General features: G+C 52.1%; 3 protein-coding genes across 3 annotated transcripts; 1 reads left to right on the top strand and 2 right to left on the bottom strand.

The window, feature by feature from the left end:
• Nucleotides 1–4,774: 4,774 nt before the first annotated feature.
• Nucleotides 4,775–5,828, top strand: PG994_001651 (uncharacterized protein; the record flags this gene model as incomplete). Its single annotated transcript, XM_066853060.1, has 3 exons — nucleotides 4,775–4,855; nucleotides 4,990–5,265; nucleotides 5,349–5,828. 3 exons carry the CDS (start codon nucleotides 4,775–4,777, stop codon nucleotides 5,826–5,828), a joined length of 837 nt encoding a protein of 278 aa, XP_066721201.1.
• Nucleotides 5,829–7,017: 1,189 nt separating this feature from the next.
• On the bottom strand, nucleotides 7,018–9,849 carry PG994_001650 (uncharacterized protein; the record flags this gene model as incomplete). The annotated part of the gene is made up of 3 exons (XM_066853059.1): nucleotides 7,018–7,113; nucleotides 7,237–9,624; nucleotides 9,688–9,849. 3 exons carry the CDS (start codon nucleotides 9,847–9,849, stop codon nucleotides 7,018–7,020), a joined length of 2,646 nt encoding a protein of 881 aa, XP_066721200.1.
• A 2,015-nt stretch (nucleotides 9,850–11,864) lies between these two features.
• Nucleotides 11,865–12,750, bottom strand: PG994_001649 (uncharacterized protein; the record flags this gene model as incomplete). Its single annotated transcript, XM_066853058.1, has 2 exons — nucleotides 11,865–12,428; nucleotides 12,496–12,750. The coding sequence occupies 2 exons, from the start codon at nucleotides 12,748–12,750 to the stop codon at nucleotides 11,865–11,867; spliced, it is 819 nt and encodes a 272-aa protein (XP_066721199.1).

Below are 12,750 nucleotides of genomic sequence, written 5' to 3'. Positions count from 1 at the left end.
TAGCCGTAGGCAGGCAAGTGACAAGAAACCATACGCTACGGCCCCTATACTGTACACTTACACGCCTGCCGAAATTTGCTGCGACCACAAATAAGGCGGTCAAATTTCCTTTGAACGACGTCGAAGTGGATATCGAGATGGCATATGGTTACACAGAAAACGATAGGCTCCCGCGGCGATCCTTAGCAGGCGCTCCTCCAAGGCGGTGGCCGGACCAAGGTAACGCGGTGAGTAACGTAACCTGTGCTATTGGACTGGGCTGTATCTGTGTATACCGACAATGCATTCGGATCTATCCAATATTACGAGGCCTCGCCACCTAACAGGGTCGGCATGGTCAAGGGAGAAAAATAGCCACCCAGGCAGCTAAACTTCTTTGTGATAGGCAATGAAACATCAAAGTCGGACAATAGCTTTCGGTCGCCATTAAGATGTCATGCCTAAAATATGATTGGCAACTCGGCCATGTCGATACACAGTTAAATCCCATTGAGACAATCCTTAATCGAACCGGGCTTGGTAGAAAACCTGGTGGACGAAATAACAGCCCGTGTCGAACCCAGGCACCGTCGGGTTTTGGCAGTTGTAGATCAACGTTCGCCCATGGAATGAAGAGTAATTGTTTTCCCTCAAGGACCCCTCAAGGGCGTCGTAATCGCTGGAGGCCGTGGGAACACATCCATCGGGCAAGCGGGGAAAACCAATTGGGTCCTGTTATACCGGCCGCCGTTTGCATACGCCCAGGCAGGTTTCACCTAACGAGAATGCAGCAACTCCCCGTCCTTCTCTGCCTCAGAAAGAGGGCAACAAAGCAAATTTGCGAACGGAGGCCTCTGCTGTCATTAGCCGGCATCTGTTGTGAGCCAGATGTCTGGCTGTACGTAAGCCAGCATTAGTAGCAACAACTCAACCATTGATCACTACTTGATGTGACTATCCTGGAGTTGCGGTGGGTGTTTTCGTCGATCTCGTCATTTTCGCGCTAGAAAGACAAAAGATTCACACCGAGTTGGAGGAAGTTGAGTAAGTATTCACACACAACGAGGACGAACATGGTTTGGTGGCATCCTTGTAGTAGTCAGTAGTCGTTGTCCAGGCGATGCTCAACTATTTCTGATAGACTTTTGAGGTTCATAGGCCGATGGACGGAAACATGTCGGGAACGGTAGAGATCTGGACCTTTGTCAGAGAGGAAACAAAGTTACTGTAGTCTGTACCAGCCACGGGCTGCGGGGAGAGGCGTACCTACATTGGATTGGGCAGAAAGTAAAATGGTCGACTGCCTGATTGCAAGCTGAACCTTGTGCCTTGTTCTGCCAAAGAGAATGGCGGAGGGGCCGAGGGGAGGGGGGCTCTTTCGTCACTCGGAAATCGACTCTGGTGGTTGAGCTGAGCCAATGGGGAACTCGACATTCAGCTGCTAGCCATAGTTTCCGCGATCACCCAACTTTACTCCTATGTACAGTACGTGCTCGAAAATATTAACCCCCCTGCCTCACACTACGCCTATTCAGGTATACCATCTCAGGATTTTTCTCACATAAAATCAGAAGTTTTTATCGCTATAGGTCTAGTCTCCCCGTGCACTGTTTTAGCGTGCTCGCAGAGGGGTTAATATTTTCGAGCACGTACTGTACAAGTAGACATGCTCTGCTTACAGTCCACTCTCCAGTGTGCTGTGCTGTGCTGTGCTGTGCTTTGCTGTGCTGTGCTGTGCTGTATGCATGAAAACGTGAATGAAGGCGGTTGGCACCGACTGGCTCCATCTTCATTCTGGGATCAAGCTGCATAGCGTCGAGAGATTGGAGAGATCTCCAGCCAGGATGGCCGAGCATGGCCACAGGGATTGCTTTAGGTGGGGAGGTACAGTCTCGATGTAACTGACAAGTTCCCGATCTGGCAAGCAGATGACATCAGTGCGGATTCCACCGATGGCACCCGCACCACACTTGCGGCTGCGCCAGCTGTCAGCCCCAAATTGTTGATATTCACCCCTATTGATTGATAGGCAAGTAAGTGTATGGATGTACATATGTACTTACCTACGAGTGCAGGTTGGCCTGCCTTGTTGGAAGTGTTGACATGTCAGGAAACATACAGGACTGACTGCCTACGACCTCGTCCTAGTCATTCTGAACATGTGTTGGAAGACGTATTCATGGTTGTTGGTGTGGCTGGTACGTGCCATCATTGATTGGTGATTAGAATTGATGCAACATGGGTGCTGGTCACAACTTTCACCTACAATGCTGTGATGGATGTTTCCATGCCAACCACCTGTGGGACAGCCTGTCGATCCACGTCACTGATTCTCCAAAGGTCTTGTTTCCCGGTTTTTTCTTCTCTGGTTGGCTGCCCCCATAATTGAACTTTTGGAAAATATTGCGCCAGGCCCAACTTAGCAAGTGGCTTCGCAGGACCCGCTGACCAATGAGCTATTGCCAACAACCAAGCTCCAGCCACTTCGATCGTCAAATCTTGACTTCTGGACTTCAACCCTTGCGATGCGTTCTTCCAGAAGAAGAAAATTGACCAGTGGTACTGCCGTGCCTTGTTTTTGGGTAGCTTTCGTGGGAAAGTCGGTGGACGGTGCCGGCCCGTCACTGTTTTCTCCATCCAAGGTCTATCCATCGTATGGATTGTCATCCGATAAACTCCATGGAAACAGAAAGCAACGGGCCCTGTTGCCATGCAGTCTGTGACCCATCAAGGCAAAGAATGTACATACATACAGCTGGGCCTGCAGGCGCGGGCGATGGTTTGAAACCGATCTTCCGTGAAACATGCTGCACACCAGCCGTAATTGCATGTGTCCCATCTATCTTCAGTCAGGTAGGAGAAACACTGCAATTGAAGCTGATGATGAAGACAACCAATGAATTTGCTGGTCCATGCCGCATAAAATTAGAAGACGTCAGTCGGGAAGGTGAGCTTGGATGATCAAAGATGAGCTCGGTAGCACAACTCGATGTCCATCCGAGCTAGGCAAGGTATAAAACAGGATATCATGGACGGGAAATGGCAGGGGCATAGGTTTAGTCGTACGTATCCGTACATGCCATCGGTTGAGCAAATCTTATTGATTAGGACGGTTGAACTGTCAATGCGATTCGCGATTACAGCATGTTGTTAGGCGGTAGGCGACCGGGGCTGGGGAAAAGACAAGGCCCAACCTTAGCTGTATCCTCCGTAGTTGAAACAGTCACTTGCAGACATTATCAACCTTACGTCGTGCAGCTCGAAGAAGGAAACAAGGCTGGTTCCAGCAGTAGTATGTAGATTGGTTGACGTTGGTGTGTTTTCTTCTTTCAGCGCTGTTGACTCTCCGTTGGAGCCGTCGCAACCGTAGAATCGTAGATCTGCCTTTGATGGCGCCAAGCCGGACAGCAGTCAATGGATCACTTCTGGTTGATATCATGGCCCATGTGCATATATTCTTTCTCCAAGACACCGACTAACCTGAGCGAGCCGGGCCCGCCAGAGGTGATGTACCGTAGTTCCTGTCGTACTGTAGCTTCGATTCCCAAGAAACGGAAAACGGGTCACAACTCCCCACAATGAGCTCAGCAATGGTAAGTTAAGATGAACGGCGGGTAGGCTACAGTGCAGCCATCCAGCCATCTGCCATCTATTGAGCTCGGGCAGGCGGGAAACAAACTTAAACGATCCTGATGTGAAGTGACAATTCTTAGCAAGAAAGGTCGATGCCCAGATGCTAGCCAGGGATATGGGGTGTCCTGGGGGGAAAGGACAGGGGGCAGAGCTGCAGAGCCTGGAGCAAGTGGGGAGGGAGGTTGGTGCCTTGGTGCGAATACCAAGACGTGCTGCTAGCGGCTGCAAATCAATACTAGCGAATGACAAGCTGCCATGGAAAAAAGGGCAATCAATACACGACTTACGTAGTAGGTCTGCATCGTCGGTCTGTAGAACAAGCTTGAATTGAGTTGCAGGACCAAGGAACACCGCTTGCCAGCTTGCCGATGTTGATGGAGATGGGATTATATAATGGCCTGCTGCCCTCCCTTCCTCTAACCTGGACTCAACTCAACCACACCAGGTCAAGATTACTCACCAGCTCTTCAAGCCTGCCTCTAATACTATCCAACCTACTTACCTAATACTCCAACTAATCATCAAGAGATGTAAGTCAACATTGTTACTCACTCGGTCACTGCTTGCCGGAACGGGGCTGCAGCTTTCAGAAACACGGGATGGGACGTGTGGCTTCAAGTGTTGTTGTTGCCGGCCCCTTCCTTCCCTCCCTCCGTCCCCTAGACCCTTCAAACCCTTCCAACCCATGTTGCCATTACACATCACACCTGCACATGTACTCTCATCAGGACTCCAGCCTCTGGCAGTTGCACCTGCTGCGAGAAATCTGAGACGGCCTCTGTACACATCATCTCATCTATCAAAACCCTCACGCCAATCATCGCACCTTCCCTACTTCTTCTTGTCCTCCCCAGACTTCCCAGTAACGTCCAACCCAAGACAAATATCTGCAATCAGGCCCATTTGAATTCCCAATTTCCCTCCCTCCCTTCTCCCAAGTTTCTTCTTCTTCCACATCACACCCCAACTTTCAGACTTTCATCGTTCTCAACCCAACATCAGCAACAACAATCCCAAGTTTCTCTGCAGAACAGGCCTTCTCGCCTATCTTGTCCTTTTGGCAACATTTCGAGCATTATTTTCTTGTTGAGACTAAACACATACGTACAATACTCACACGTCCTCGTCAACAGATTTCTCGACTCAATCAAAACCAGCCAAGATGAAGAGTGCTATTATGATCCTGGGTGCTTCCGCCCTTGTTTCGGCCCAGGCGCTGCCTGGTGACTTTCCTCAGTGTGGTGTAAGTATATCCCCGTACTCGCCAAGCATGTTCTACCTACACTGGTCCTCTTGACTAGGACATCTAGTCCCTGACCGAACCGGAGCATGTGAGGCCGTCCTTGCACATAGGGTGCTGACTATTCTTTGATATAGACTGTCTGTATTCCCAACATGGTGAACCAGGCCTCCGACTTCAACTGCGGCAACGGTGATTGGCGCTGCCTGTGCTCCAACAAGAACTTCATCTACGGCGTTAGAGACTGCTCAGATCAAGCCTGCCCCAAGCCCGAGGATGCCAACGCCGTCAAGGTGTTTGGCAAGAACCAGTGCGCCTCCGTTGGTATTGACATCGAAGGCATTGCTGGCTCTGTCACTGGCACCAACCCCTCCGCCACTACCACGGTTACTGCCACCGGCGCCAACCCTAGCGTATGTGACCACTCCTCGGACTTACCTTCTCTGCTTCTATGATGTCTTCTATGATGTACTAACAAACCCGATAGAGCTCTCAGTCTGGCTCGGCAGCTGCTTCGGGTTCTCAGAGTGCGGTGACGACATCTGACATCCTCTCCACGATCACCTCTGACGGATCAGCCATCCCCACCACAGTTGGACAGACCACCATCTTTGGCGGCGTCCCTGTCCCTATTAGCACCCAGGACGTTCTGACCACCATCGTGACTGATGGTTCAACCATCACCTCCACCATGGGCCAATCCACCATCTTCAGCACTCCCAGCGGCAGCAGCAACGCAAACCCTTCTGAGACCCAGTCCGGATCTGCTTCCGTTATCTCCAGCGCCTCCGCCTCCGAGGTTGATACCACTGTCACCAGCGGTGGTAGCACATTCACCACCAAGACCCAGGCTGAGTCATCCGCCCCAACCAACGACCAGGCTCCCTCTAGCACTTCCAACCCCGCTGCCATGAAGACGGTTGCCCCGGCTGGTGCTTTCCTTGCCGCTGCCGGTTTCGGTCTGCTCATGCTCTAAGATCGTCGATTGCTTTCTGATTCCTTCGAAGACGTTACGAGCTTTTCGTTTCTACACATACAACATATTTGGCGCGCAAGGCAATGACGGATGACATAATGATATTGGTTTTTCATGCATGGACTTTGATGGGCGGGGATGAAGGAAAGGTACCATCGCTTTTACGACGCAACGAACTCACAATTGGACCTGTCAGCTGGGGGTTCTGTATCATGTACAAAGAGGGGTTGAGGCTCGGGATGATGGGCCACTAATACCGTATGATTTAAGATACCCAGCCCTGGACGCTTATCGTCCAGGTAGTGGAATTGGCTTTCTAGCTACGAAGTCACTATTGATAATAGACCATAACGCTATACAAATTCTGAACGTGTCCAAAAGTGTGCTGATAATAATACGCCATGTAAATATAGTATTTTTATTTTCATCTCAAGTCCGCAGTGTAAATGCTCTTAAGGGTAGCAGTCATGTATCGATAATGTATATATATATATACTCTGTTCAATGTTCAAGATCACGTGGCACGCAGTGTACCAATGGGCAAGGGCAATGTGTCAGCCTAACATAGCGGCTTTCTTTGAATACATAAAATACATACACATCATGTGAAGCGTGCTCGCCCAATGCACCACTCCGACTGTAACCATTTCTTACCCCGCCTCCCCGAATAACCAAATATGTACTATGGTGGTAACAAGCAGAAAGATAAAGAGATCCAATGGCCTTCATCCCTCCCAGACCAACCAATGCAAGTGCCATCACCACATGTTATCCAAGAAAGAAAGGGAGGTACCTACGCCCTTTTCCGAAACCCTTGTCTACCCAGAAAAGCAGAGAAGCCAGAAAAAGAAGTGAACAGGCGCAATCTATGTGAATAGGCTCACATGTCCACAAACGAATAGGCCCTCAGCCACAACAGTTATGTGGGTGAGTAGGTAGGTGTGGAGCTTTTGGTCGTGAGAGATAAAGTAATTTGTACAGGCGAACAAGTAGGTAGGATAAATGTATGGCGAGGATGACCTGGCAAGTAGGTATGTGGTGACCAGGCTAGAGACGTAGTAGTAAGCGTGGAAAGAGTATAACAATAGGTTGTGGTGGGTCATATATAGTGAGTAACAATCGTGAGGGTCTTGATATAGCCGCAAAAGGAGGTGTGTGGCTTTGAAAGGCGCCAGGGAGACTCCCGAGATTACACCCGCGGGGTGAGGGGGCTCTTGCCGGGGCCTTGGGCTCTCTTGAGTGCGCGGAGCTCCTCTTCGAGTTTCCTGCGGTTCGCATGCTCGGCCTGTTTAGTAAAATGGTCAGCTTTTTGTTACGTTTCAATATTTGGGAGCAAGGGGTGCGAGGGGCAGGCAGATATATAAAGGGGGAAAACAGGATGACCGGGGGAAGAAGAGTCAGTGCTCACCCTGAGTTGTTCGTCGTGTTTCTTCCGCTCGGTGCGGAGGGCCTCGCGGTAGGAGTCCGTCACGATGGAGCTGCCGCGCGACCCGCCGGGGGACAGGGGCATGCCGGGGCTCAGGGCGCCGCGGGAGAGCCTCTCGCGGTCGAGGGCCTCCTGGAGCTCCTCCTTTTCGCGGCGGGCCTGCTGGGACGACTTGTCGAGCTCGGCCTCGAGGTCGGCGATCTTGGCCTCGGCGTCGATGGCCTGCTTGGTGATGTCTTTGAGGTCCTTGACAGTGCCGCGCAGCTCCGTCTCGAGCTCGGCGACGCGGGGCTGCAGCTCGTCCACGCGGGCCTGCAGCTGCTTGGTGCCGTCCTTGTCGTAGAGTTTCGCGGCCTCGAGGGCGCGCTCGCGGCGGCTGCCGTAGGCGCCGTCCAGCTCGGCCTCGGCCATGGTCGCGCGCATCTTATATTCGGCCACCATGCCCATCAGCTCGTCGATCTCGCTCTGCTTGGACTTGAGCTCGTCCGTCTTGGCCGCGACGTCGGCCTCCTTCGCGGCGATGGCATTGTCCGTCTCCCTCTTGGCCTCGTTGGCGTCTTGGAGCTGCGCCCTGGCGATGGCGACGTTGGCCTCGGCTGTTGACAGGCGCATCTGGATGTCCCGGCTGTCGGATTCCAGAGACGCGATCTTGGCGTTGCGTTCCTTGAGCTTCTCCGTGGCTTCCTTGATGGCTGCATCCTGTTCCTCACTCGTCGCCTTCTGGCTGTTATGCGCTGTATCGAGCTCCATGAGGGCTTCGGAGAGCTGGCGGCGTATGTCATCCGCCTCCCTTTCTACCTGAGCCAATTGACTACGCGCCTCATCGATCTCTTCGTCCTTGGCCTTCATGGCTTCTTCCTTCTCCACGTCCGACTTGTTGTTCAGCTCGCGCTGCTGCTTGATCTGCCGTTGCAGGACAGCCTTCTTATCCTTGAGGCCAGCAGCCTGCGCGAAGAGCCACTGCACCTTGGCGGAGAAGGCCTGTAGCGAGTAAGTCTCGTTGGGGTCGAAGCCCTCGTTGTCGGACATGTCTTCCTCCTCGGCATTGAGACCCTTGTCCAGGCGCGTCTTCCTGCGGTCGCGCTTGCGCTGCTCGGCGTCTGCTAGGCCTGCCTGAATAATATCCCACAGACCCATGAGGACAGCCTCGGTTTGCTGCCCCTCTTGTTTGTCGGCCGAGCCTGCCGTCGAAAGCGCCGCAGCTCGGTCCATTAATTGTCCTGCCTCGCGGATACCGTCTTGCATGTAGTCGAACTGATCGTTCAAATCAGCATCCCCTTGAGGTGGGCTAGGATAACCAACGCTGCCGTGCGACAGCAAAAGCTCTTGCATCTGCTGGTTGGCGGCTTGGAAAGCTTCTACAGCTCCGGGACTTTTGCCGAGGCTGTTTCTGATCTCTGCCAACGCCCCCTCCAGGTAGTCCAAGTGACTGCCTATCATATCACCAGGTTCTAGCTGGCCAGAAGGAGGCGCTTTGTAGGCGTTATTCTTGGCCGGATCCGCGTTCCTCACGAGCTCCCGTAGCTGTTCGTTATACATCTCCAGTTTGCTTTCTGTGTCGGTTATCAACTTCCACTGACCGGTACCTTGACCCCTAAGATCCTCCAGCTCTACCCTTAGAGAATCGGCTTCTTGTTTGAGCTGGATGTTTTCGATACGTAACCGTTCACTCTCCTCCGTCAGTTCTTTTGTTTGTTGTCGAACGGGCGATTTCAGGGGAATCTCGATGGTATTCTTCTTCGGAAGATCAGAGCCAAAGTTGGCCATGTCCTCGATGGACTGATATAAGCTTCCTTCGTCGAAGAGCAAGTCTTCTGGCGGCTCTAGGCTGTTCCTCCCATTTGAGCCGGTAAACATGCTTTCGGGGCTTGCGGGTATGCCGTTCATCAAGGGATTCTTGGGGGTCGATATGCCCTTGTTGGCAACCTTGTGCGTCATCTGCAGGATGCCGGCGGTGTGCTCGAGCAGCCTCCTTTGAGGTTCCATCACACGCTTCTCTAATTGCCAGAGTTCCGAAGCCAATTCTTCGCATTTCTTCTGTATCGCTTCCCGTTCAGCTTCCGCTTCGCGAGCGGCGTCGCCCCCAGATGCTCTGTTCCCTAGAAGGCCTCGCTTGGGGTTGGTCGGCGAGTATAGCCTGGCCATGGAGATGGCAGCATCTCGATATTTGGACTGGATGGCGAGGCTGGCGCGCGTCTTCTCTATCCGCTGATTGAGGAGTTGGCATTGTTTCTTCAAGTCGTCCACCTCCTCCTGGGACAGGATCTCGTACTCCTTGCTGTCGAGTATAGCGGTTTCGGTAAGCAGATGTACCTGTACGGGGTCCTTCAGATCTACAAGCACCGAGCTTTGCATTCTATCGGGGTTCATCTACGCGAATCAATTAGTATGTCGGGGGGCCACCGGGCATGGTTCAAGACGGGCATGTCCTACAGGATTATAGCGCGGCTTCATATCACCATTTTCGGCCTCGTGCCTATAACCGTCGACGAGCAGATTTGGTTTCGGTCCCTGGTTTGTGCGCAACGGCTGTAGCGGTCGGATTCCTCCATCGTAGCCATTGGCACTCGGCCCTCGATTAGAGAAGGCGTTCATCTCGGACTACTACGACTTCCTAGCAACAACAATAACAAGCTTTGATGGATCGCACTCGTCGTCACAGCAAAGACATGGTATAGTTTTCGTGGCGACCTATGGCTCTTTCTTTTTCTCTTTCCTCTATCCTGCCTGATCTGCGGGTTGGTGTTCGTTACGGGAATCGATCGATGGTTCCGTACCATGGATGAGGAGACGCGCGAAACTCGAGGGCCAAATTTTCGGGGCGGCTATGTACTTTTTTTTACGGGGTACAGAAATAGGGAGCGCGGAGATTATCAAACACGCGCGAGAAGACAAAGGCTGAGAAGAATGCCAAATGTAATTATCCAACAAGACTCGTATTATGTATAGGACGAAAGGGTGAGGCGAGCCAGATATAGCGAGAAGCAATGGTCCCGGTCTCGAGGGAAATGTGGTTGTGCAGGGAAAAGGAGGAATTGATGATGGATCGCTTCTGCCGGCGGCGGCTGGATTATTACCAGTATGGGGTTGGACGACAGATGGCCATGGATGGGATGATGGGGGTGCGACGGCTTAGAGGAGGGAAATCCCATGCGGGCTTCATTTGAAAGGTACCTGTGTGGCAGCGCCAGACACTGCTCCAGCCTCAGCACTCCAGGTAGGTACTCCGTACATTGGAGGAAGATCGGCTTATGCAGGTCCCGGCGGGTCAGCGCAGAAAGTTACTCGTTAGGGAGGGATGTTAAATTGAAAGTAAAATAAGAAATGGCTGACAAGCGTGCAAAGATGGAACACTGCACCCCCTACAGAAGTATATCCCTGCTAATCTGCCATTTGCAGTAACAACGCAACTGGACCGGACTGGCGGGATTCCCAGCTAGCCCCCAGAAAGGCAATAGCCCCAGAGGAACCTCGCGAATCAAATCGGTCTTGGACTTCTTCAATGTTCTTTTCTTGTTATTGTTAGTCCCAAAAGGCAACGTGGCTGGCGTTCAAGAAAGTCCGCCCAAATACATTTTGCCTTTGCGTAGGTATTCATTCGGCGCTCTTCTACTACGCCGGCTGCCCACTACTGCAGGCTGCTTACTATGAATTGGGTTTCTGGCATATGTGACCGACGCAGTCCTGCTAAGCCCATCCACAAATATTTTCTATAAATAATCAGTGTTTGGCTTCGGCACTCGTGATGAGCATGGCCACGTCCAACTAAGAACTACTAGGTTAGATGCTACGCGTACGGCGTGTGCGTACGAGAGAGAGAAAGAGAGAGGCTCGGAGTCGAACAGAGTATGAGGCAGAGTAAGACTAAGGTTGCGAAATCGACAGCCACACAGCTTGGAGTGAGACCCTGCCCACATCTGTGCGGCATGGGTGTTAGCCGAACACAACACATTGTACATGCCTAGATGCATACACACAGACCCCGCCGGCGGCGCGGGCCTGGTATGATAGATGATAGGTTTGGACGGTCACTGATCGAGTATGAGAGTGCTTGGGAAACGCGACAGGCTGTATGCGGTTCCTTTAGTCGTGCTCCTTCTCCATGCGCCGCCACGTTGCAGCGGTGCTGCGTTGAGAGAGAAATACTAAATATTTGTATCTGCGTGCATATTCGGTAATTTCGCCTATCTGCCGTTGGGCATGGTTAGGAGGAGGCGGCTTTGCCAGGCTGGCTGTTGAGGCTCAGCTGATACACGCCAGCGCCTATTCCTGTACGTAGGCAGGTCCGTAAGAGTAAAGTACTTCTTATGTATGTAGTAAGCCGTTCACATTAGCGTCGACTATATTCTCATCATATCACGCGTTGAATAGTACTTAGTTACTGTTGACTTGTCCACCATTGTGGTCAGCTATGGTTATTACTACGCCCTGATTTGCCATCCTAACAAACCGAAACTTGAACCGAAGGCCGTGGAATCAGATCCCGAGGACTACATGCAAATACTTGCGCCGCAGGCCCAGCTCCGATATCTAGGTGTTGGCTTCGACGAATATAGTGCAGAGGCAAGCGCTTTATTGAATAAAAAAATATATAGCCTCGTCAGCGACTTCTAGAAAGCTCCTCGAAAGGTGTCCATGAACTGCTGGCCCATGGTTCTACGTCGGCCAGCTTCTCCTCCTATATGCGCACCACTGGTCGTGGCGGTCGAAGCATCCTCCCCTTCTAGTCTGCGCCTCAACCCCTCGAACTCCTCGCTTCGTCGCTGCGTACGTACTCCCACCATCCAGCCGGGAAGCCGCCATTTGGTCAACGATCGTGGCAAGATTTCCATTCTCCAGGAGTATCCCACAACCCAACCGATCAGAGCGCCCAAAAGTGATCCGGGCCATTGTGACAGTGCCAACTGGCCGGCCATCAAGTAGATGTAAGATTTGTTGGAAAATGTAATGCCCTGAACTTGCTGCCCACTTGCCGGCGCAGACGATGATGTTGCCAGTCTGTATTTATACATGTGTGGTACCATAGCATGGTATTGGGCGAGCACCGCAAATATAACCGGTGTCGGTCCTGCAGGGAGATAGTTGAATAGACCGAGTGTAAGTGGCCGTAGGACGAAGGCGAGGATACCAGGGGTTAAGATGCTCGTCAGCATTAGTGTTACGATGATGAAAGACTAACAGTTGCGTTAGTCAACAACGAAAAGCATATCCGAGTACCTGCAACCGTGTTGGTCAACTTACAGCGTACTTCCTTGATCCCCAGAAACGCTCAATTGTCCGCGTATGGTACAGCGTCATGCCGGCGAAGAGCACTTCGGAGGAGTTGGTGTAACACAACTGGAATATCAACGCCCGCCATGTCTGATGGAACCTCCAGAGGTGGGTGTCGACCAGTATGTAGCAGTAGTGCTTGATGTCCAGAAGGCTGGCAGCGATAGAAGTGCCAATGAGCCCATAGACAAGAGCGCGGGAGATGGGCGCGTTCGTGAAAGACAT

Source organism: Apiospora phragmitis (assembly GCF_038363925.1).
Source record: "Apiospora phragmitis strain CBS 135458 chromosome Unknown utg000002l:1.0-5516284.0:1.0-5523493.0, whole genome shotgun sequence".
Lineage (NCBI taxonomy): Eukaryota > Fungi > Ascomycota > Sordariomycetes > Amphisphaeriales > Apiosporaceae > Apiospora > Apiospora phragmitis.
Note: the sequence above shows the minus strand (reverse complement) of the source record. Positions and strands in the feature narration are given on the sequence as shown.